Source organism: Stegodyphus dumicola, chromosome X2, assembly GCF_044657685.1.
Source record: "Stegodyphus dumicola isolate Sdum_Otavi_A_Nest chromosome X2, ASM4465768v1".
Classification (NCBI taxonomy): Eukaryota; Metazoa; Arthropoda; class Arachnida; order Araneae; family Eresidae; genus Stegodyphus; species Stegodyphus dumicola.
The window spans coordinates 118,171,877-118,198,669 of record NC_140781.1 but is presented as its reverse complement, the minus strand read 5'-3'; the positions used below and the strand labels follow the sequence as shown (position 1 = coordinate 118,198,669).

Here is a 26,793-nt window from a genome sequence, read left to right as displayed (position 1 = left end):
ATTCTGTGAACCCGATTGAAAAGTATACTGTACTAATAGTTCATGTCCTGTGTTTGAAGGCTAATGTTCAACTTCTATGTAATATAGTAGTTCCTCGCTTGTGTAATCCTTGATTTTTCTGCAGTTGCCAAAGTTGTGAGATACTCTGAAGCCCATTCAATGGGTGGATTACAGATTTGCCAAAGTATTCTCGAATTGCCTTGTTTAGAATGCACCTGGAGTCCAAAGGATGCATCTGGATTACTGAGACTGATGGCAGTCCATTGCAAGTATGATATTTATAATATAGAGGAGTGCACTAATCGAATGCAACCTTAACTCTTGAGAGAAGAACCTTGCATGTGCCAAACCATCGGTGTTTGTGTGCTCCCTTATTCCTTTTTGAATTCCTTTTTTTTTTTTAAACTTCTCTTATATAAGAAACGCATTTTATTAGTTTGCATAAATAATATGTAAAGATAAATATTCTTATAAGTGTCAAATGATTTAGAACCTTTTTTACTGTTATTTTGTCCAGTAAAACTTTCGCCTTTGCTGATTTGCAACTGTAGTGCTTGGTATTTAAATATTAGATGTCCTTGGTATATTCAGGGTGTTTGCATTCAATGAATGTTCAAAATAGATTCCCGTCTGTAGCGCCTACCCTTTGTGCTTTCAAAATGAAATTATAAACAAAAAAAGCATTTTAAGATTTTATTAATATGCGTTAATAAGTATGACGTTTTCTTTTTCTACTAGTTCCCCCTTTCTTTTTTGCTTCATGTAGTTTTTATTTTCATCTTTGTACTTTTCGGTGGAACTCTGTTTTCGTCTTGTATTAGGATTCACTGTTTAAACTCTTGTAAACTTTATAAGTTATATGTTGGGAATGAGTTTTTAAAACTATATGGTTTAAAATACTGAGCAAAATCTTAAGCAATTGCTAAAATCATTTGCAAAGTCGATTGCTAAAATTCTGGTATTAAATGTAAAAGTAAAAGGGCTCTTGGTAATGCACTGATACAATAAACGTATTAATATCAAACTATAATACATAATTATAATACACTTTATCTGCACCTCTTCCCAAATACATCTACTAATTAAAACAAGAATTTAATATTTACTTTCGAATTAATTTTATTTTTCGAATTTCGACTATATGCAAACTGTTACATTTTTTAGTTTGCAATTACATCTTGATTTTCGGAAGGAAGGGGATCTAGAAGCAGTAGTGACGTATTAAATGCAACAGAACTCATCGTTTTTATACAAGTTAAGTGATGACGCGTTAAATGCAAAGTAGTGGATTTCGTCTGTAGTTATTTTTTGCGTATGTTATAGCATTTTTATTCTTCTTATTGACTCAATTTTACTAAAATTATAGCAGAAATGTTCTGTTGATAGAAATGCATTGAATGCTTTAATATATTGATGGAAGGATCACTCGCTTCCAACAGCATGAAGTAAAATGCAGATATTTACGCTCATGATAACTTGGTAGATCGCATTTTCTTTCTGCATTCTAACTGAGGCATCTTAGTGTGGCATATTTTGTTCAGGGTCTATTTGAAATTTTATTACTCTCTATTCCGCAAACTGAGTGTGGCATATTTTGTTAAGGATCTGTTTGAAATTTCATTACTCTCAATTTCTAAAACTGCTGTTTACAATGAAGTTTTCGTAGATGACTTTGCGAAGTCCATTATAGCTGATCGACTTTAAAGAAACAACTGTGCAGTTCTTATCGTTCAAGCAGTGGGGAATTTGTTAAAATACAAGGACTTTTTATACATATATGTATATTGGATGTTCAATACAATAATATTACCTACTGGTTATGCAATTGCATAAGAATACATACGAAATAAAGGTTGTTTTCGTAGGGTGAACTGCGTATGTGATACCTAAATTATATGCAGAGATAATTACATGTTGTAAATACAGTGTTATTAGCATTTAAATATTTGTATTAAATCAGTGAACTATTTACTACTTTGTTAGCAATAGTAGTAAAGTGTTTCATTGCTTCTGTTGTAAATCCTTTTTGCTGTGCTGGTGCATATTGTATTTTGAACCCATGCTAGCTGATTATCTGTGGGTGGCTTGTTGAGATGATACTGCTGAGTTCGCAAAAGCAGGATATTCAGGATCTCTTATGCTGCCGCCTGTGCATTTGTCGTTATTTCCTCAAACGAAAGCGGATTAAGTGCGAAAAGAAGTGAGCCATGGCTTGTCAGGAGACGGGTTAATGCGGTTGATATGTAGACAGTTCCGTCTTATATGTTCTTCCGCAATTATCGAAGGTGTCCAATCTCTCTTTTATTTTTCTGCCCACATTCTATCTGAGGCAAACTTTCGATGTGTGAGATTTGGAACACAACCGAAACAGAAATGTCAATATGTGATTTTGTTTGGCGATTGCCCACTAGCTTTTCCCCTTCAGTATCTGCATGGACTGAAAGCAGTGCGAGAACTTCTGTGCAAATGGCTATGATAAGAAAAGTCTTTGGATTTGTTGTAGCAGGAACTTCTGCATCGTGCTACAAGACTTGAAGACTACATGGCAGTTGGCTACAAGACTTGATGCCGAGTTGTTTTTTTTTTTTTTTTTTTTTTAACCTTTACTTCTCAGGCTTGGAAACTTGTGTATTAGCTTCATAACCGAAGCAAAATTTGTTCAGTTGAGTAAACCAGAAACAAAATTTAACATCAGTCGATGCAATAACCTGTTATATCAATCGTCATCATCAAATGTTGAATTGCAGAGTTCCTTAAATTTCTTAATTTCATTGAATAACTTGTACTTCCTAGAGAAGTCGAAAATCATTAAAAAATAAGGATGTATGAAACAGGTCAAGTAAAGGGATTAATTGTTAGCAAAATAAATTTAGGAATCCTGATCATTTATTTAGTGTAGGCATGTAAAACAAATTTATATATAAATTTTTTTTCGAATACAATTTTAACTATATACATTTTAATTGTAATTTTGGCATTATGGTGGACATTTTCTATAAGAATAAAAACTTCGTGCTGTTGTAAACGATTGAAGGGTTAGTGGCGTATAGTAGTAACAGTTTAGTAGTATAATAATAATTAAAGAATGCGATCTATGCTTTATATTATATGAACTTCGCTTGCATGTGCATGGTGCATGTTGATTTAAAAAACACTTTATTTCTTCAAATAATGTTTGCCTTTTGAATAATATTGAAGGTATTACAATTTAATTTAGTTGTGCCTTTACTTAAGCGTAATAAAATTTGAAGCATGTTTCCAAATGTGGGATCATTTGTCTGTCAAAATCTGTCGACATTAAGAATTCTTATTTAATACTTATGGTTAAAATCTGGGAATTCCTATCCTATTTATTTTGCTAATAATGTTTCTGAATTTGAATAAATGCAAAAAGTGATTATTATTTGCTAATTTTCCTGAATGCACAGAAGAGTTTGACTTATAATTAGCTTTTCAGAGTTGAACATAAGTTCTTGCATTGAAAAAACTTTTTACAAACTCTTGATTGATTAAAAAGATTGAAAGAACTTTTGCGTAGAGCTGAGTTTTATTAGAAAAAATAGCGCATTTTGCATAGCTGACTGTTTTATTAGCTCAGCGGCATGTGCTTGCCGCCGTAAATACATCAGACGTGTGAACATATGTAAGTCCTGTGTTATTTGGAAACTACGTAGTTTAAATTTATCAGTATTGGGTTACTTCAGAGCATTCATTTAATTATGACTGAAACTTTAAAGAATTCAAACTTAGAAAAATAATTTTTAAATCAATGCTTGCGTTTGAAAACAAAACATTCAGATTTGAGTAAAAAAAAAAGTTAAATTTGTAACATATTTATGCTCGTAATAAGCATATTAAATTTCTGATGTACTTGCAATAAACCGAACTAAAATAGCCCATTCAAATAATATATATGTGTGATTAGGTAAGGTAAAACCTACATTTGCTGTAAACATCATGGCCACAAAAGCATTACCCGGCATTTATTTTCTCAACCGTTGGTCGTAAACTTATGCTTTTAATTACAAAAATGTTTTAAATGATGTAAACATTCATGTTTTCGTATTTTTTTTTTTTTTTTTTTTTTTATTAAAAAAAGAATTTTCCGCAAAATACGAAATTTAACTTTTTATGCGTCCAACAAGACCCTCTACTTACATTTAGGAATATTTTTTACTCAACACAAAAAATAAAACACAAAACTTTGACTTCCGTACGACAAAAATTGACGGAGATATTTTGTTAGTTCGGGTATAATATTTAGGGGTCGTTAACTAATTGAAGAGTTAGATGTTTGCATGCTTCCGTAAATTAAAGTAAAAAATAAAATTATAAAAAGATTTCTGATGTTAAGAGATTAAGTGACAAGAATTTCTATACAGATTATTATGAAAAGTATTCATCAGTATAATTTTGAAATCCCCCCCCCAAAAAAAATGAAGATCATATTCACAGAATCTTATAGAGTTCGCTTTCAACAACACCAACAAAAAAAAAAAAAAAAAAAAAAAAAAAAAACACTGGAAAGCTTCGATATTGGCCTGCAGCTGTCGTAATACTGTTAGCATTAGTTAAAAAGGTACTTTTCCGTTTTGCCGGCGCAAGCGATAAAGTCGCCAATAATGGTACAACCGATGCCAAACGGAATATTCTTGCTGGTAACCTTTTACGCCACATTTTCAAAACAAGTCGCAGCTTTTTCTTATCAGATTGGTTGTTTCTTTCAATACTGGCATATAATTACATAGAATTTTTATCAGATAGTTCAGTTTTATGTTTAAGGCCATTTTCGGTAATTAAGTCAATTAGGATGCAATCACAGCGCTTACCCGAAGCCAAAAATATAGAAAAGATAAAGGGTTAAATTCATCAATTCTAATGAAATACATTAGCGAAGTAAAGTACTGCACTTATACATAATTTCTGAGTAAGCTATTCGTACAAATTGAAATACTTATTGCATTTAAACTTGTGTTCCAAATTAAGATTTAACTTGAAATTAATGTAGATAATTACTGAAAGCATTAGATTTTTGTACAGTAGTTTACGTGAGATGAGAACGCTTGCGGTCGCGTGATATGAACCGGCGAATCAGGATGTTGAACCATGAAAGCATAGTAAATTGTTAAATTAATGTCTTTTTATAAATTTATTGTCTTTATTTATTGGCTTTTTATAAAATTTTAAGCGATATTAAAATGTTTATGCCTTCAAAAAAAGAATTCTTAGAACTAATATTTTTTATGTGTATACTGTATGATGTCGCCAATGAAGTCTGCTTGGCGAGATTTGCGCCGGCGAAACGGAAAAGTACCGTTAAAAATTTTAAATATGTGTAGTTTAATGATTTTTTTGTATGGACACTAGATTCTAAAGTAATATAACTTATTGAGAATTTTAACGACGTATTTTTAGACTTGAAAACTTATAAATTACTTGCGTGAGAATTCCATCGGCATATCAAATGTAATAAAATTATAAATTAAATACATCCCTCCTTAGAGTCACACAGGTACAAATTATTCTTCCTTCACTTCATTTCTTTTAGAATAAATTTCATCGCCAAATGAAACACAGCTTCGAATAAAAGGAACTCGAACGAAATGTTTCTAGCTGTCCTCGCGTTCTCCCTAATTTTTAAAAATTTTCTTTCTTCTTCTCTTTTTTTTTCTGACTTTATTTAATATTTTTAATGTTTAATTTCTTCTCATAATATTGAAACATTTAAGGAGAAGTCACGACTGTAAAAAAGCTATTCTCTGTTTCTTTATCTTGTCACCTGCTATTTCTGGCCGGAAAAATCAACTGATCCTTTATAAATATTAAGAACCACTGAACCGATTGAGTTGCAATGTCATTTTACTTCCATTGAATAAGCTCAGTGACACGTTTCACTGCAAAAGTACAGAATAAGAACACATTTACGTTTGCTGAATTAGATCTGCACAATTTTAAGATTAATAACTGCAAGGTGCCAGCTGTGGCATAAGTTGACCAGCTGGATTTATCCGTTAAAAAAACAGTCAAGTTTTCCACAACTTGTGCTATATTACGCACATTTTTAGCAGTTACCACACGTGAAAGTCCTTTATGAATTTCTTGCAGCATCTTCAAGTTTGTTGTATTATAAATAAGGCCCAACCTCTAGAAGGCAATTCTTTTCACTTTTGTGACTTGTCTGGTTGTATTTAAATTAAAAATTTTGCTACGTGCTTTCTGATATTAGAATGCCCTTTTAAAATAGTCTCAAACCAGTTTCTTTCCAGAAAGTAATTTCTTCTTAATATGTAACTTGACATTCTTTTGCCGCGTCTGCTGTACTATGTTTTAAGTATCTCCTTTGAAAATAAGTTTCAAATTTCCGTATGTAGAAATGCAAAAATTACCTTTCTAACTTAATGTAATCGCTGATTTGGAATCGCCATTTTTTTTCCAGATTAAAGTGATATAATTTTATCTATTTTTTGAAAGATCAATATTACATATCGTAAAAAAGTAATAAAAAAAATAAAGGAGAAAGAGACTTTCAATAAGGGAAAGAACAATTTGCTTGTACAATAGTAAATAATTTGCATTCTGGTGGGAACCGACGAAATTAGAAGTGAATGTACAGATAAAATAATAAGACATCTGGCCAATTAACATAAAACTTTACACACTTTATTAAGAAATCATGTAAGAATTTCAATGTTGTGTATTATTAGGAAAAGTGTTAGGTGATCTAAATTATAGCAATCTGAAAGCTTAGTTTATTGGATTTATTTCTGTAACTGGAAATGTGTCTCAATAGCTTATCGCAGCTTATAGCTATTTAGCTATGACAATGCTTTTGAAATCCCTTGTAAAGCTTAAGGAGAAATAACACACACTCTTTTGCAAAAAAAATCGAAGCACCTTGAAGGAAGTGGTTGTTTTTGATGAAATTGAATATGTGTATAGCTCATACATAGATAATAAAATGATTAAAAAGTCAAGGTCATAGCACTTGTTCTCGGCTCACATACCCATTCAGTGTTCAAATTAGAAAGTTGGTCAAACCGCCCCTGGCGGTAATGCATGCTTGAATTTGTCGAGGCAAAGAGTGGTAGAGGTTCCTAATGTCATCCTGCGACACATTCTGCCAGACATTCATCAGCTGTCGCTCCAGAACTGCGATATTTTCTGGTGCCCGAACTGGCGGTAAATATCCCAGACGTGCTCGATTGGTGACCTGCTGACCGTACTGTCTGCTGACCGTACTGTCTGCTAACCGTACCTGCTGGTCTGCTGACCGTACTGTCAAAGGAAAAGTATGAACCGCACAGAGACAGTCCAGAGATATGCGAGCGGTATGTAGCCTGGCATTATCTTGTTGGAAAATGGCTCCAGGATGACGTGCTGTGAAGGGTAATGCAACCGGCTGCAGAATGGTATCAGCATATTGTTGAGCTGTTAAGGATGTACGGAGGGTGACTAAAGATGACCTGCTGTCATAAGAAATAGCTCCCCACACCATCACATTAGGGGTTATGGCTGTATGCGTTTGTAAAACTGAAGGCTGATTGGGACCGCTTGCCCCATCCTTTCCAGACACGAAACGGTGGTCATCTGCTTCAAGAGCGAATAGTCGACGTGGCTGTAGTGCGTTGAATAGTCGACAATGATACCGTTGGGGCGGTTCGGGCCTGGTGAACGATCATACTATCTTGTCTCGCATTTGTGCTCATTGGCCTTCCAGAGACTTCATTTCATCGGGAATTTCCTTGTAGCAACCATTGCTGCCAACATCCTTGCACAGCAGTGTCTGTACGCTGCAAGTGGCGGCCTATTGCTCGGTATGACCATCGAGCTTCACGCAACCCTACAATGCGACCACGTTCGAAGTCGTTTAGTTGTCTGTAAGGTCTTCGATATCATCGTAATGGCATCTTTAGGTGCTTCTTTACGGAATTACAATGGCAACAAAAAAAAAAAAAAAAAAAAAAGATAAATTTTTCGCTTCTGTTACTGGTTTTATACATTGTGAATTGCGCACTAGAAATGTGCGCTATGATCACAATTCCTGTTCATTTGCTTTGCAACTTTGATCATTTGCATGTTCGATCAAGATGTTTTTGCATACCAAATTTCGTCACGATCGCAAAAGTCCTTCTTGGTGCTTCGATTTTTTAGCAAAAGAGTGTATATACATCCTGTATAAAATAGAGACACCGTAAATACGGTGTAGTTTAACAATCTGTAATCGGGAAGACTATGAACACGTGCTGGAGGCTAAGTGGTTTCGTTGTTGGAGGTAAGGATAAAGGGAAGTATGGACAACAAGGATGTTAGATTGCATTATTTCGATTATGGCATAGCACTCAAAAGATGTCTGTTTAAGTAAAAGATACCTTCGTAGTGGACATTTTAAGGGAAACTGGTATTCACGCTAAGGATGTTAAAGGAAGAACAAGAAAATTGTCTGACATCTGCAGCTTTTATGTCTGCTTGCTTCGTCCGAAGTCAAAGTTTATAATTTATGAGTGGTGTGAAAGGAGTGAAATACTACAATAAGTTCAAGTGCTTAGATTTGTGTATTTTACTGTTATGCATCTAAAGTCTCACACAGTTACCGTGAACTCACATACTGTTTAAAAAAACATTTTTTCACGTACATGTTTTTGTGGAAACACTGCTCAAACAATTACTAACTCTAACACTAGTTTCGGATTTTTTCAGTTAGGCCAAAATTAATTCTAATATCAAATGTTTCGTAAAAGTACGTTACGGAAAACAGTATTTCGCAAAGCGATGTTTAAATGTAATTTCGCAAAGCGAGGTGTAAATGTAATAAAAGGCGGGGATTTTAATCAAAATTATCTGCATTAAATTTCAGTGCTTCCAAAATAAAGAATCGAGTAAATTTGATTATAGTTCAAAACTTAGATAAGGGCTTGCGGGTTCCGTATCGTTTTCTTTCGCTGGAATTTCCAGTGATATTAATTTTACAGAATTCTAGTATGCGACGCTGACAAGAAATCTTCATGGTGCATAGTGATAAAATGTATAAATTTTCTTTTAGAGTTTACATGTCATTCACAGTAGAGACGACTGTCAGTTTCTCAACCTGCAATCTGTGTTACTAAAGTTGAGAGAAAGTCCAATAGAAATTTTAATGATTATTTTAATGAAGGAAATTTGGCATCAATTTAGTAGGACCTTGTGATAATGACCAGTTTTGTAGAGGAACAAATTCGTTAACAAGTTTCAAATTTTACTGAAATCGTGTGGAGCGTAAATTATAGTAATAAATAATTAGCCACATTTGAAACTACTGAGCAAGAATTAATTTATCAGCTGCTTCACAACTGAAATTTGTTAACATCCAATGATTTTAAATTAAATTTCTTTTTAAAGTGGTTTCTCGTCGGACAATCCATCCTTCTGTATGTCATTTCATATGTTTATCAAGTGTTTGCAACTAAAAATATGAATCAGTTTATATTCATAAGTTATGAAGCTGAATTTGTGCCTCATTTTTCATTTCGTGTTGAGAAATTCCAAGAAATAATATATTTTAGAACCTCAATTATATTTCATATTGTGTAGAGCAATGTGTGTGAAATTTAAATAATATCTGTAATCATTAATAACATATTTAAAACATACTTTTAGTAATGAAATGAGACAAAAATTAAGTGGAGGAAATGAAACTGAAAATAAGCAACCACTTTAAAATTAAGTTCAAACTCTCCCTTTCAAACAGAATATTCGATGCAATAATGTTATACTTATTAATGGGGGGAAAAAATTCATATCCTTTGAAGGCAAAAATTTCCTTTTCCGTTTTCTTTTATTGTAAAAGGTATTTTGATTTTGGCAAACTGGAATGCCGGTAATTCCAGCTACTGACTGTCACTAGCTACATACATTAAAGAGAAAAACACGTTTGAGAATCATTGTATTCAAATCTAGAATATCTTAACTAGTGAAACGAGTTTTTATCAAGCTTTCTTCAAGTTTTTATCAAGTTATCAGTTGGATATTGCTGCTTTTTGTGTTTTGAAGCTGTTCTTTGAATGAAAGTGTAAAATTAGCATTAAATGCTGTGTAATTCATAATCTGTAGCCAATGAATCTACATCTTTCAAAACAGCTTCCCCCCTTTTGCTTTGAAAGTCTAAGGTTTATCTATCAGTGCATAATGAAAGTTACTTTTTATTACATTTCATTTCATTTTACAAAGACTCTAATTTCATAAATCCTTCTGTCCTGCGTCAATAATTGTTTTGGATGCAAAGAACTTGTAGAGTCATTAGGGTATATCGATGCAGGAAATGCGAAATATGTGCAACTCCCTCACCGGTATTCGAACTCCGGACCTCCTGCACACGGGCCGAGTATGCTTCCAGTTACACCACGAAAGCATGCTGAAAGAAGGGATAAAATACCTTATATACTCCCCCTTTTTTAAGGGCGACTGTGGATTAGAGTACCCATCCGCTAAATCCTGGTGATTACCATCCACCATCTTTTTAGTTCTGGCGTCGCTTGTGAGAGTCTTAGAATTTTCCTGTATGAGGAAACTGAAGATATCCACAATGTCCTCGCCGGGATTCGAACTCCGGAAAGCACTCGAAGGCTTTTTGCAAAGCACTCGAAGGCTATCTGCCTAAGGGTAAGGATGCCTTCGGGAAGGACTTCTTAAGGGAAACTGCCTCGTATACACATGGGGAAAACCACGAAAGCCCATTCGCCGGGATACGAACGAAAGGGGTTTGACAGTAAGAAGTTCATGAAAGGTTAATGCCTTTAAATAAAGGTGGCTAATCGACAGACCAAGAGGCCCTGTATGGTCTCCAGCAGGGTCCCCGTCTTTACAGGATAGAAGAGGAATTCATTATGTAATGACATATATTCATTACTCTTGCGTAGTACACTGATTATGGAAAAATGGCAATTATTTGCCTCAGAAGAGTGCGATCTTTTGTCAACCATTTTCGTATAACCAGGAATGTAATACAGACTCAGCATCTCAAATTAAGATTATTTTGCCTTGCATCAGTTTATTTAATAAGATAAATTAAGCACGAAAACATGTGTTTCAAAATGGGATGTTATTTCTTGTTAGATATGTGAATTAAATATTTCGGAATAACCATTTTATTGTGAGTGTATATCTTTGCTTAACGAACTGGATGAAGTGACATTTGATGGCTTGAAGCACGTCAGCGATACTTAGACTGGGCTTGATGGTAGCTGAATGTGAAACTTTCTGGGATGCGTATACGATCAACTTGCGATGTTCATATGCTTCAGCAAAATCCATACATGGAATAAACAAAAGACCTGTTAATCCGAAAAGCTTAACAAAAACGTTTATTACTTGTAAGTCAAATTAAATGTGGGTGTCACTAATATAAGATATAATTTTATTTAGCTGGTTAAAATAGTCGATCTTCCCTTTCCTTTCCCCCTATCTTTAATTACATTTTTTAAAACAAATTCGCACCGCTTTCCCATTAAGCGTCATTCCCCCCTTTTTTGTTTCATTGATGACGTTTTCGTCATCTTTCAAATGTTTGAAATCGTCATTAAGTAACTGCAATATCTTCACAATTTTTATATTTCTAATATTAAGTTATAGAGCACTTGGTAAGAAAATACAGCGCTTAAAAATGAAAAAAGAAAATGTTTTTCCTTGGTTTTTGACGGGAATTAATAATTAAGAGATTGTAAATGATAAATAAAATATAAAAAAGTCTTTGGAGGACTTCAGTTAGTAAATAAATAGAAACATTTAATTCAAAGTAAAAGTTAGCTTAAATAAACATAAAAGTTACTATTGGCTTCAGTTTTCGATATTTTCAATTATTTCAATATTATTTCAGAACTGCTACTAGAAACATTAGTATGGAAAATAAATGAATATTCTATCAGAAAATAGGTGACACTCGAAACAGGTTTTTCCACGTCTTTCTATATGGAAGGTGCAAAAGGTTTCATCACGCAGAGGTAGATATCGAAGAAAATTATAGAAACTGCTGAAAAGTTCAAATTAAAAGGCAATTTAATGGGAATACTAATTTTAGACTTCAGAAGATTGAAAGTTAAAAAATAATAAGGTAAATTCTAGTGTCGAAATAAATCGTTGAGAAAATGTCCGGTTAGATGTAAGAAAAAACTGGAAATGCTGGAAAAATGAAGCAATTTCATGAAAAATATGGAGTCATTTCATTAGCGGAAAATAACCAAAGAATGAATTATTACTTAACTTCAAGAGATTCATTTAACTGAATCATAAATTAAACTTCTTTATTTTGTTTTAATACTTAAATTAATAAGTATTAAAGTAAATTACCAGTTTTAATAATTATTTATTAAACCATTCTCTGCTGATGTTCTTTATTGCCAATGCTTAATAAATAGCAAATTATAAAATATATACTATTATATTTACTTAAAATTATGCTCGTTAAATTATTGTTAAATATATGTTGAAGAATCAGGGTGTCTACGGGAATGTTTTTTTTATAAAATTTTTAAATACGTCGATTTTAATTTTTTTAAGCTGTAAATTGAAGTGCTTTTCACACACAAAGCATCACCAAAATCATAAATCATTCACTTGTGCAATCATGAAGTATGATCCGAAGTTATGATGTTTCTAGTAATAATGTTGAAATCATGTTGAAATTATTGAAGTTAGTGAAGTGAATGAAAATCAAAGGTAAGAATTCGTGGTGGCAAATTTTTGCGCTCTTTATTTACATGGGAAAAGCAATTGCAAGAAATCTACAAAACTGCAGTTTACCTCAGATCGCATTTAATATTTCAAATAGTAGTAACTCTGTATTTTTTTAAATGATATATCAGTTTACAGCAACACCAAAAAAGGAAATTAATGTTGCAGACTAACACAAGGATGATTTAAAACATAAATCAAATTCTGAATCGTACTAAAATTGATAAATTAGATTATATCGTTAAGAAAAGTTGTCACAGTTGAAGGACAACTCTTACACACTGTAGCAGTCAGAGTATATTCATGTACGTAAGTATAACGTCATAAGAAAGTACGACTTTTCATTGGATGCAAAATGTTTTCTAAGCCTCTCACAAACCAGAATGATTTCGTACAAAGGAATTGTACTAATGTTGTGCTTTCACAGCATTTCAAAAAATAAAAATTACATATTTTTTATTTAACATATGAAATGTATTACCTTAGTTTGGTTTATTTAATTACGGCGAAGCACTCGAGGGGTATCTGCCTAAGGGGGTTGCCTTCATGAAGGACTTTCTAAGGGAAACTGACTCGTATACACGTTACACGAAAACGCGAAAACCACGAAAACGCGCATGCAGCCAGCCCGTTTGCCGGGATTCGAACCCGGAATGAATTACCAGTGTTTAGCCATTTTACCTCTCGGACGCTGGTGAGCCTTGTATTAACTAGGCACAGAATAAATTACAAAAGAAATTTTGTGTTGATTTTAAAAATATTTTCCTTTCGACAGGAAATGGTTTAATCTTTATTTGTGGATTTATTCGTACATCATTGAGTGGTATATTAATTTTTGGCAGTTTTTGTGAAATATTTGCGTTAGTAAATTGTTTACAAAATAGGTATTTAGTAATTGCAGATCTGCTCAATTTTATTAGTTTTAAGTAAATTATTGCTTGATTTCGAATGAGCCTGTCTTGATAGTTTATTTCAATTTAGTATTATTTTCATTAGATGTATGGCCAATATAAAGAAGACTTAGAAGCTTACGCAAAAGCAGAAGCAAGGCGATTGAAAACGTTACAAAAATTAAGAAAGAAAGAAGAAACTATTAGAAAGAAGCAACTAAAGACTTATCGCAGTGCTTGGGAAAGGCGGATTGCAGGTATTTGATTTTTCACTATCCAGATATCACCATGACATTTGCATATCAATATTTGCTGTGCCTTTATGAGTTTAAATTTTAACAGTTCGAATTTAAGAATTCTCAATTTATAACGTATCTATTTAACGAATCTCTCTGCTACATGAGAAAGTTTATGTTAAAAATATGTGAACTTTCAGTTTTTAACGTAAGTGAGGTTTTTTTTTTTTTTATTTATTTAAGAATTTTTTGTCTGCAACTTTTTAATATAAAATCAGACTTTTAAAACTTTAACATAATTTAGTAAAAGACATATAAAAACCTACTCCTATTAAATTCAAATCATGCACGTTGCTTTGATGCCTGTCTTGCAGTGCTTAGCACGATTTCAACTGTTGCTTATTTATGGTCCTCCAAAGTTTTTGTTAGTCAAACCATGTTCTTCACGTTTAACCTTTGCACCTGACACCAAATTTTAACGTTCGTTTCCAAACAGAAACCTTATTACCTCATCATTGTATATTTTTACGCTTTGACCACAAATCTGAAGTTCATTAGTATTGTTCTTTGGGTGGTGGAGAGTCATTTTTCAATTTCTCCCAAAAAATGTTTTTTTAAACAGTAATTATGTTAATTAATTTTCTACTTTCAATTAATTTTTGAAATGCTGCAGTTAAGAATGATTGTGTATTTTAGTATTAATTGAAATTCAAGCATTTAAAAAATATTTCTTTATTGTTTATTTGTTGTAATTTTTATTTTTTTATCTGCAAGATTATTTATTAAAATATTTTTTAAAACAAATCTCACTTTCTCTTTTTAACTTCTGCGGTAAACGCTACCGTTTCATAATAAAAGTACAATTGTAATGACTATTTAATTCTAAACATTAAATAATATTGAATATAATTATATACAAATAATAAAATTATGAAAGATGCGATAAAATTTTAATTACCAATTGAATGAAGGCTTACTGTAATTCCAGATCTTAAAAAATAACTTGCATGGGAAACCGATTTTTAGAGGAACTAGCTCATTTTAAGATTATTGTCCTTAGGAAGTGACTGCTAATTTCTTGCTGTCTTTATGGAGAGTCGTTATAGTTATCAAGCAAGCAGATAGTCCCGAAAGTACATTCGCAATGAATGAAAACGAAGAAACCTAGAGTGGAGAGCTGTTACTAGGGATGAAAGCACCAGAAAGAATGCAATTTATTTTATGGGAGATTGAATTTCCTCCCTACTACTAACTGCTTCATCACCACGCAAATTAGTGCAGTTTTAATTATTAGCATCTGACCAACCAGACTTCTAAGTTATTCATTTATAAAAACGCATTTGATACAGCATATACGCCTGTCGTTTATTAATTCATTCTTTCTTATCTTGTTTTTATCTTCCCGGATGCATTTCTACAAATAACGTTTTTCCTAACATAGTGTAAATATTAAAGCAATTTTCGCACTTTGGGGGGAAAATGTCTGTTTCGTATGAACCTCTGTTAAGGAAACTCATAAGGTATTGCAAGTCATTGTCTTAGTGTGTTTACACTTTGTTACTCTTCCCAGAAACTTATATAATATATTGGTGCAAATTATACAGGCAATTATATTTTTGGCTTAAAAATCTGTATTTTTTCTAAAGCAAGACACTTACCTGTCTTGTATCTTTAATTTCAAACAGAGAAATTTGCTTCTTATGCTTGCATTAATATTTGCAAAAACATCTTCCTGTCCACCAAGTTCATATTTTGTAGTCATTGATTTTAAGAAAATTAATTACAAAAAAGTATTTTGGAATCTGTATCTTATTCGCAACTACTTAAAGAAAAAAACATTTCACACTTAAAGAAAAAACATTTCACCTCTGTCTTCAGCTTCTCTAACGACTTTTCTTCTTACCATAAGCCTCAAGCGCATGGGTTAGTAAACAAACAAACAAAAGAAATTTTTCTTGAAAGTTTTATGACAAAGTCATCCCTCCTAAAAGATGAAATGAAACGTTTGTGTTAGATATCTCAAATGAACAAAAAATCAGAAATCTTAAATGTTTCGAAAGCACCGTGCGTGTTGAAAAAGAAAATCTGTCGTATATTGCAATGGGAAAGAGCATATAAATGGATTTTAATTTTCGTCTATCACATCTTAATATTTCTTTAACGTTTCATGCATTTTATTCTGTGCATGAATTTAAAATAACTGAAGGTATTATAGATTAAAGAAAAAAATTCAGCTAGAAAAATGTTCCATAAAATTTTCGAAAACTTTGCAGCTTCCTTGTATCTACCATGTGATTTTAGTTTGCTTAAGGAGCGTACGTATTATTACATAATGTGGCCCATAGCATCACAGGAAATTTTATAGGAAGTGTGCCAGGTCACCAAGCTATGTTGGTATTCCCATTTCGCAATAGTACGCGTTTCTCGACAATGTGAATTAACGTTATTTGAATAGCACGTCACATGGAATTATCATGGAGTACTAGTGGTCTACCACGTGCGCAAAATTTAATTGTGAGGGGCCTTGCCTATGTTCCAACTCCACGATACCAACGAATAATAGCCAACTTTTCCATCCCACCCCTTAATATACTAAAGATGAACACAACAAAGAAAAATCCATGAAATGCGCTGCTTGGCTTTGCTTTTCCTCTTTTTAAGCATTTGAATTCCCAAGAAAAATATGATTGCTGCAAAACGTCATGTATCCATAGAAATGAGACGCTTGATTTAGACTACAAGCCTCCATTTTCGTTTTTTAAATACACTGAAATTATGCATATAATACAAATATTAAATGAAAATCTGGTCTACACTAAAGTAAAAATGAATTTCTTTTACACTCTTATTGTAGTTTTATAATGCTCAAAAGAATAATGAGTCAGAACTTGTTTATGCTTCACAGGAATTCAAAAATTTGCAAGCCCTTTTAGCAAATAATATATATAAATCAATTTTGACTTGCCCAAAAACAAGCAATGAGCATAAACAAGTTCTGGCTCATTATTCTTTATATATATATATATAATCAACCAGTCGTATATCGGATTTGAGAGAATATATTAATGCTAAGTTTCCATTTTTAACCATTGATGTTAGTTTAAAGTTATTTAGCTTTCTTACAAATTCCATATTTTAATATTAGAAAACGTTTAATATTTGTTTTCCAATTACTCTAACATACTTTCACATACATTTAATTTATAATACATATTTAATTAATAATGAGCTAATTATGAGCATCTACAGCATTTTCATAATGAATAAGAAATTTTCAAACTTCCTTATTCAAACTTCCCCCCCCCCGATCAACCCATACCTCCATGGATCAACCAGGAGGAACAAAATTTAACACATTCAGAAGCTATGAAACGCATGTTAAGGCGGCCGGCAAGCAGCTGCCAGCAAAGAGAACGAAGATCAATGTCAAAGACTGTCCTGCACTGTTGACAAGGTGAGCCAAATCCCCAAGGGCAATCTTCGAGATTTAACCATCTAACATCCCCACAACCAAAGGGCAGACAAGACAGCACTAGTACGGTCCATGCCGAGCCTTAACAGACCACCGAATGAACAATGGTTCTAGTCACTGTGAAGATTGACTATTTACCCCAGAAGTCGAGTCTGAGTCTGTCTAGATACAGGTCGTAACCAGAACGTCGGGAGTTGCCCCCAGTCGACCCCCGAATTGCGACTTATGTTTTCTTTAATATCTTGTTCAACTCAAAGCATCTCATTATACTTATTTCAAGAGCTCTTCAATACGCCAGCGACCAAACGGTAAAGTCCCTAAACACTGGTTTGACCTGGGTTCAAATTCGGGGAACATTCTGGTTTTCTTGGTTTTCCTTCATGTTTAAAGTGAATATGAAACAGTTTCTCTTAAAAATTCCTCCAGAAAGACATCCTTTACCAGCCTTCGAGCCTTCGTTCGTTTCGCCATAATCCAAATAAACCAAACTTATAAAGATCTTTTGCTTTATCGGTACATATTTACTATGGAAATAATTTTCTGCATAGAAAAACTTCTTTGTATGTGGTAACATATATTTTTTAATTTATCATTTAAATATACTTAAAAAAATACAAAATATGTAATTTGCAATGGTAATTTTCACCTTATAGAGACATTAGTTTTTTTGAAGCCGGAAAGATGAAAAATGAGCAATGCCCTCGCCAGGACTGGAACCACTGACCTCTCGAATTCGCGTCGAGCGTGCTGACCACCACACCACAACACAAAGACATGCTAAGAAGGCGAGAGAAGAACCTTATAACCCCGCTTCTTTAATAATGAAAAAGTAAGCACAGAAGTTAACTCAGTTTATATGACTGATACCTCGTCGCATTATATCGGGAAGTTTCTTTCAATCATGAGGATAGTGTTCAAATATGGATAATATCTTTTAATCTACTTAACATGCTAATTCCTGAATGCAAATTCCATATTTCAAGCATTTAACTGTATGAGCGTCTTTATGCGTTATTCAGAAAATTTCTCTTTTAAAGATACGTATGAAACCAAAAAAAATAAAAAATATATAAAATTATAAATAAATAAATAAATAAATGAAAATAAATCAATTTTTTTCAAAAGTAAGCTTTGTTTCTTATTTATTTTTTATTTGTAAAAAAATATTTGTGCAAAGAATAGGATAACACATTAATTATTGGATCTGAATTATTGAAAAAAGATATGTTAATTTGTAGCGCAGTTTATATTATCGTTCTTTTCTAAATTAGTTTTAGAAAATATTCTTAGTATAACAATTTAAATTTATGGTTATAGGTAAATAATTCCAAACATGTAATGATATTGTTATAATAGATTTCATGTTAAGCCTTTGTTTACTTCGCCGCCGCTCCCCCCTTTATGCTGTTTAATTTTATTTGAAACTGTACATTTTCATATATATATAATATATATATGTATGTCGCTGAAATTTAAGCTTTGTGGCGACCGGGAGCTGTGGTTATTTATGGTGCGCAGCTGTTCGAGGTTTTGGTGTTTTAGTGGAGGCTACTCGTGGCGACATCTATGGGTCGAATCAGAAGCGCCATGCGAGAGGCCGCTGCTTGGCTTTGGGAGAACAACTTGAATCCGTTTCATGGGAACGGAATCCTCTGCTGCTTAGGCAAAAGATCTCTTTTAAATTTGCGAGCGTTGAGTGGCTCCGCAGACGGCGTACACCTCCACCACCAGCATCTGTATGCTAATTGGGGACGACTTGCTGCCTTACTTTAAGCCCATGCTATGATTTGGTTGATCTTTTGCGTTCGTGCGCTGTTCAGCTGCTTTCGCTAGACTTGGCTAGTTGGGCCCGTTGAACACTTGGGAAGTGAGGCAGTCCATTTCATGGGAGTGGAATCCTCTATCGCTAGGGCAAAAGTGCTCCTTCAAATTTGCCAGCGTTGAGTGGTTCCGGCAGACGCCGTAGTGTCTATAGTTTAGTCTTGGATTTTTCGAATTATTGTGTTCCGTTGCATTCGTTAAGTAGCCATTACAATGATATTTTTTTTGGTGGCCTTGCAAAGCATTATCTTTTTAAAGGGTATAAATCCAATTTATGATTGATCCTGCTTGGCGAATTGGTATACCTCAGAGGTTTAGCGTTAGATGTAGTATAAATTTACTTTTCAAATTAAAACTCTATTTAGCTTAAGTAATTTCAGCAGTTTAAAAGCAATCGAAATGTATTTTGATTTATTTTCAATACTATGACTAATATAATTTATAACACATCTAGTTCACAAGAAACATACATATCTACTTAATAATTTCTATAAACATTTATATGGTTACTTCAATTAGCAAAATATATATCTAGCACACTTTTAACGTTCATTGGTACCGAATAATCGTTTGCAGGCCAGTTAACTATATTAAATTTTCCATTCTAGTTCAGACTTCATTACTGTTATGATTAAAGGAAGATGTTAAATTAATCATAGCATTAACAGAGGCAACTTATGAGAAATATAATTCACATGCTTTATAATGATTTAATACTATTATAATAATATTTCTTTCAGTATTGTAATTAATGAAGGATATTCTTAATGCCAATATTTGTGTGTACTAATACCTTTTGTTTTCTTTGTTAGCTCTTGCATTTATTATAGTTATTCAAGTATTTAGCGTACTCATTATATAGTTCTTTAATTGGTCTTGTGATATGAAATTCTATTTGTCCGATTTTCTTATTCTGTTGGCTTCTATTTGACTTCGAAAAAGTAAAACTGAGTAGAAACCCTTAGCTTTTTAAAAGGGAGGGGTCTTGTTAGATATGTTCTTCGGAAAGTGTGAAGACCTCTGTAGTGTCAAAGGGGAGAGGGAAAATGCTTTGGCTTTATGAGGTCGCTAAATTCCCAGGACAAATGCATCTTTTCCACTTGATTCGCGCAGTTGGGCTATACTGGTTGCCAGATTAAGCAATTCTTTCTTTCCAAATCCGCGTGATATTTTTCAGTTGTAAATTTGTTATTCGAGCTATATTCGTTTGCGTCCACTGCTGCGCGTAACTAGAATGCGAGCTGAGCTCGTTGATGATCATTAAAATGGGAATATGAATTTTCCATTTTGAGCATCAATTTTCACGTGTAATTTAAAGACTTCATGCTTAAGATCCCTGAAACACATAATAACAGTTGCGTTTGTTTGGCAAGAAACCATGCAAACTGTAGTCTTGTATAAAATTTTGTGAGTCATATATTATAAATAAAGTTGGGTCCGGTATAGATCCCTAAGAAACTCATGCTTGTATAAACTTCTCTTCAGAGTTTTCGTGTCCATGCCTTGCTGAGAATTTTTGCTCTGTGAAGAAAGAGCTGATCTTAGGATTCTCCAAACATTTTAGCCTAAGGGCCCCACTGACTCCTTCTAAGTTCCAAGGGCGAGAGGCGTTATTTAGGGGGCAATGATTCGCTTTCCCCTTCCAGCATTAGAACTTCGAGAAGAATGGCTAATTTTTCACGGTTTTGGGACTATTTTAAATATTTTTCAAAGCATTTTGATTTTGACTTTTTTGCGTCCTTCTAAAAAAGTCTAAAACGACACCTCTGCTAGCTACCCAGTATACCAAAATACTTTAGTTTTGAATTGCGCGCAGATTTTCGTTTCGGAAGTAGCCGCTCTGTTCGCAGTTTGGTTGGTATTTGCGGGCAAGTGTGAAGGACATGTCACTGCGGCTCGTGATCTCTCGTCTGGAAGATTCCATTACTTTCGAGTGTTTTCCAAATATGTTCCGAGAACACGTGGTATAACTAAGAGACAATTACACATTTACACAATTTATTTAAAAACATCAGTGTATCAACAAACATCGCGGCTCAAAGAGTAGATGATATTGCATAAAATTAATAACTCATTTGTATAGTAACTCAGTTGTCTGATAAAAATCTACACTTAGAGTGGTTCTTTTTGGTTCTGGATTAGTCAACAGATGTCTCAAATACTGCTCAGGTAGTACCTTTTATTTTTGAAAGGTAGATAAAAATTATGAAGTGTATGAAGAGCTTCTTGACGTTCATAGTATTCACAGCACGGTCACCGGAGAAGATATTTTTATAGAAATTGATAATGTTGTTTAGATAAACGATCTTCAGTGGAAGAAATTAAAGTGTATCACTACTGATGGTGTCAAAAACATGTGTTGAAAAAGTAAAGGTGTCGTTACTGTCGCATCAAAGGCCGTAGAAAATGTCTGTGATTCAAAACCGTTAATCATTGTATCCTTCATCAACAGTCTGTGTGCAGAAAATACTGGTTATTGCAGAAGTTTTAAAGCCAGTCCATGTCAGCTGTTAATTACATCATATCACATGTTCTCGTTCATCATCATATCCACGGGTTTATTGAAGAGCTTGGAGAAAAAGACGTAACATAGTAAAATGGATTAGCAGCGGAAAAGTTCTAAGGCGATTTTTTGAACTCCGAGCAATTATCGAAATTTTCTTAAATGAAAGGAATCGTCCTTTGGCTGAGTTACAAAACTCTGAATGGTTTTTGGAAGTTATCATTTTATATAGATTTAACTAAAGATTTGAATGACTTAAATTTGAAATTACAAGGATAAAATCAGCTTCTGCCTGATTTTATAGTATCACTCATATTAAGCCCTTTAAGACAAAAAATTGTTTTATTTCAATCCCAATTGAACAAAAAATGTTTCGTGCGTTTTAATACATGGCAAACATTCAGTCAGCAAACTGAGATTCCATTTCCGGTAGGTTTTGCGATTGTAGCTGTGGGTGCTTTGAAATAAATTTTGAATCTCGCATTTCAGATTTTGAAACAATTTTCAAACGACATCAAGATTTTTGAAAACCCTTTTAACAGTGACATAGAAACCCTTGCTCGAAAACTTCAACTGGAAATGACTGATTTGCAGTGTAACAGTATTTTTAAAGATAAGTGTTTAAACTCGTCACTGCTAGAATTTTATAAGTCTTCTTCTCAAACGCAGTTTGGTAAGTTGCATAAATTTGCTCGTGGCGTTATTTCCGCTTTCGAAAGTAATTATTTGTGTAAAAAAATTTTCCAAAACATCGTAAATATTTATAAATCGAAAAAAAAATATATTTTTAAATGTAATGCTTGTAAAAAAATATTTATAAATCGAAGTTAGCAGAAGAGCACTGAAAGTCACTCTTCATAATTTCTACATGTAAACTTGGTCCACAACTTCAAATAGTTGTCAGTGGAAAATTACAAATACATAAATCTTATAATCATAGTTATAATGTTTAATTTTATTATGTGAATTACGTACGTCACTTATTATAAGTTTCTAGGACAATTTTCATATCATTAATTACAATTAAAATGTTCAATTTCATTATGTATATCAGTTAGTGTTTTTCTTCTAATTATTATTTTGTAAGAGTTACTCACGTTGCAAATTTAAAAATATGATCAAAATAAAGTGTGGCGTGCCACATAACGGCATGCCGCGGACCCATGCCGCGGACGGCATGCCCATTGCCGCGGACCAGACTGGTGATGCTCGTGAGTCGGTTTTGCCCCCGGGGGCCTTAGTTTGTAGATCCATGAGTTAATCAACAGTAGGAGTGCTCAGTCTGTAGCGAACTTAAGGATCTAGCAAATCTTTCAGTCACAGCCACTTAAGCGTTATCAAAAACGTTTTCCCGTTGCATGCCATAGTTTCGCCCTCTTTTTTTTTCGCTATTGCTTTTCTACTAATTTCAGTATATTTTAGGAACTTCTAAAATCTCCTCAATGACAGATTCATAGCATTCCTAATGAGAAATACTCCCTTCGGTAATAAACTTCAATACGCTGAACAATTTTCTCTTCTGCCTTTTCCTCAAGTTTCCCGCTTGCATAAGTTAACTCTTTGAGGGGCAGGAAAAAGCAATAACCTTTTTTCAGTAAAACTCTTGTTTTATTTACTATATCAGGTGTTACAATGAAATTATTTACTACAACTGCACATATTTTGTCCAAGACGTGTGAAAAAAATGACCACTGCCCACAGAACACATCCCTACTAATCAGTCTCTATGGTGCTCATGGAAACAGTTTTCGTTTTCAAGCAGAGTGCAGCTTTGCATGCGCTGCAATCCCACACTGTTCTTACAGGCTTTTTCTTGGTGCTGCAGAGTGCACATCGTCGTGATGTTGTTTTCAATGCCTGATGCTTATTTTCTTGAAGACGGATTGCTGCGTCAACTACTGGCTTATGTTTCTTGATTGGCTTATAAGGTATTTCTCCCGCCTTCTTGGCATGCATCGTAGTGTTGTGGTCTGCACGCTGGGCGCGTATTCTAGAGGTCCGTGAATCGATTCCCGGCGAGGGCGTTGCTCATTTTTTATCTGTCCTGCTTCTAAAAAATCCTAATATTTCTACAGGCTTATGTTTCTTGATTGTCATCTAGTGAGCTACAAGGGAACTTCAGAAACGGTCAGTCTTGAAAATCACTTACACAAGTGAGTACGACGTTCAATAGAAGAGGTGGTTACTGTAGGTAACCACCACCCTTCAAAGAGTTAAGTCATTAATTTTCATGTTACAAGTTATTCTTATAGACAGACAAGTATTCCTCAAGGTAATTCATCACAACCATTTGGTCATCAAAAATGCAAGGAATATGCAAATTATTTATTCTTGCAAATCTATTGATGCAGTATAGCCGAAGAAGCATCGCACACCGAAAAAGCTTTACACTCACAGAAAGTTGCACGAGTTAGGGACACATTTATTGAAAAAAGCATTGTTATAAGAAGTAAACTGTTGCTCCTTTCTGCTGTCAGCTATCAACTAAATATAAACTGCATATTAAAATGCTTATAAATAATCGTTACCTCTAGAGCGTCGTATCATACCACCCTGGGCAAGATATAGTATGTATGGAAAATAGGAACAGGCCGGTTCTAAAGGGCTTTGGAACTCTGATCGCGAATATATATATATATATATATATTTCATTATCTATGAAGGCGTATTTAAGAAAAGTTCAAGGCTGTAGTTACGGATTGCAGATGGTTGATCCTACTACATATATTGTAATTTATTTCTTAAAAAATGTAAATGTATTATTATTTCGTATCTGGATTATTTCGTATCTGTATAAGAAAGCGTTTTGCAACATGTTAGAACATTTATTAAATGCACAATTAAACAGCCAAATTTTGTATTCAAATGAAGTCTATAAAACTGAAATTTTGGGATCTTATTTTAATTTCCGCCCAAAAATAGTGCTAGTAACTTGATTTTTAAATAATTTGGAAAGTGAGAGTAATTTTTCAAATTTTATTGTCATTTTCATCTTAGGCGCCACATATACCGTGAATTATTTAGTGTCAAGAAATTCATCAGCTGGGATTAGTTCGCACAAAAAGGAATTTGTTCTGTCGCCGCCGCTCAGGCGGTATAGTGGTTAGTGACGCTAACTGCCGTGCCGATGGGCTAGGGTTGGAATTCCGGAGATGGCATCCATATTTGTAAGCGTTTAGTGTCTGCACGGCAAACGGGCATTCAAATTACACGTGGAGACAAAATCCGCTCGAGAGGTTGGTGGTAGAGAAAGAAGGATGGGAGACTCTCGGATCGCCCCCCTGGAGTGTTTTCGTTAAAATTTGGGCGGAAGCTTAACAGTTAACTAGATTCAACCAAACCTTAATCACCTATCATAGTACAGAAGTATTGGTCTAGCTTTCACCTATTCTTGTCGTTCTTCTACTCCCGGAGATTTAACTGATTTACGAAGGAGCCACTGGACGACTTATTTGGCAAGAAGGAAATATAATGTTTGATGTAACAGTGTTATATTTTTGATTCCTTTTTCTTTTGTTTTGTATACATAGCAGATGTTTGGAGACCTTCCAGAATTTTAGGAGTTGCATTTGATGTGCTGCATTATGCTACACTATTGTTCATGTATCATCTATTCGTTTTGCTAAGTATTGTCACTGCGTGAAACCTGAGGTCTTTAATTTATATTCCATGTTGCTTGGCGCCTCAGAATGTCACCATTCAGTAAAATATAAGATCATTATATTTCGGATTTAATCAGCCTTTAATATCTTAATAAACTAAACTGTAGAAGACGACCGAAATAGCCCAGAGCAACGAGAATTAAGAACGTCAATTAATCCACCAAACACCCCAGATGAGAGGCAAAAGCATGGACAAATAATCCTGTTATCGAAAAAGAAAAAAAAAAAAAAATTCTAGAGGACCCTCGCTCATACTGACCAATAAGTCTACTACCAGCCATTGGAAAGCTTCTTGAACGTCTACTGGTCAACATAATAAAATACTATATATGTAAAGATAGTAGAATAAGCACCAATCAATATGGATTTAAACTGAGAAGCTCAACCACTCACGCAATAGATACAGTAGTCTCCCAAATACGAGCAAACAAAAGCAATCAAATACATTTGGCTCTCCTATGTCTTGACCTGTACAAAGCATTCGACTGTCTGTTGTGGCAAGCTGTCAAGCGGGTCCGCAGGGTGATGCAAAGCCCAAGAAACCTGTGCCGTATGATTACGGACTATCTCAAAAACAGATAAAACGCAGTAATCTACGACAATGCCATAATTACCAGAAAACAAACTAGAGGATGTCCCCAAGGGTCGTGTATGAGCGCGAACCTCTGGAACATCACCTTATATAACATCATCGATCATCAGTGGCCACGGCCATCAGTCATCATACACGGATTATTGCATTCGCCGAGGATGTTGCCTTCATAATCCAAGGATCTACACGAATATAACTAGAAGAAAATTGCAATACCACCCTTAGTATATTCAACAACCTTTGTTATATAATAAAACTCCAAATATCACACATAAAATCGCACGCATTTATAATACACAAGCCAGGACAAACAATTACCAGGAACTCCGCGCTGCGAATTGGTAACAAAAAGTGTGTGATGGCCATCAAGTACTTAGGGCTCACCATAGACCAGAAATTCAGTTAGATACCGCATCTCCAGAAGAAGAAACTAACAACCAACAAAATTGCAAAAGCATTAAGTGCCATGAAAGGATATTCTTGGGGTCTTAATCATCACATTATGAAACTTCTATTAAACACAGTAGTCAATAAAATAATCATCTACGGAGCTGCTATCTGAGCCGTTCCGATGACAGCGAGAAAAATTAGGACTCTTAACTCAAGACCATTCCTGATCAATATCACCCGGTCATTCTCAACAACATCCACCAATGCACTGCAAACAATTGCTGGGGTGACCCCACTATCACTTCAAACAGAAATCAACGCACTCTCCACAGTGATCCTACAGCTTAAGAAAACTACCACGTACAACGACTTCATTTTCATTCCACAAGCCTATGAAGAAAAGCCACCGAAATGCAACATTGGGCCACTGAGCTGACTTCCGATCTCAGCCGAAATGCCAAACGGAATAAATCAGCTCAGTGGAGATGGCATTTATTTCAAATTTCAAATTTTACATAAAATGTC

General features: G+C 34.0%; 1 protein-coding gene across 1 annotated transcript in view; it reads left to right on the top strand.

The window, feature by feature from the left end:
• The window catches only part of LOC118184277 (chloride channel protein 2-like), a 266,024-nt gene that overhangs the window by 40,582 nt on the left and 198,649 nt on the right, over window positions 1-26,793 (top strand). Inside the window, exon 2 of the mRNA XM_085809271.1 lies at window positions 13,699-13,849. Coding sequence (XP_085665397.1) covers window positions 13,699-13,849 — 151 coding nt within the window. The remainder of the gene's footprint in view (window positions 1-13,698; window positions 13,850-26,793) is intronic.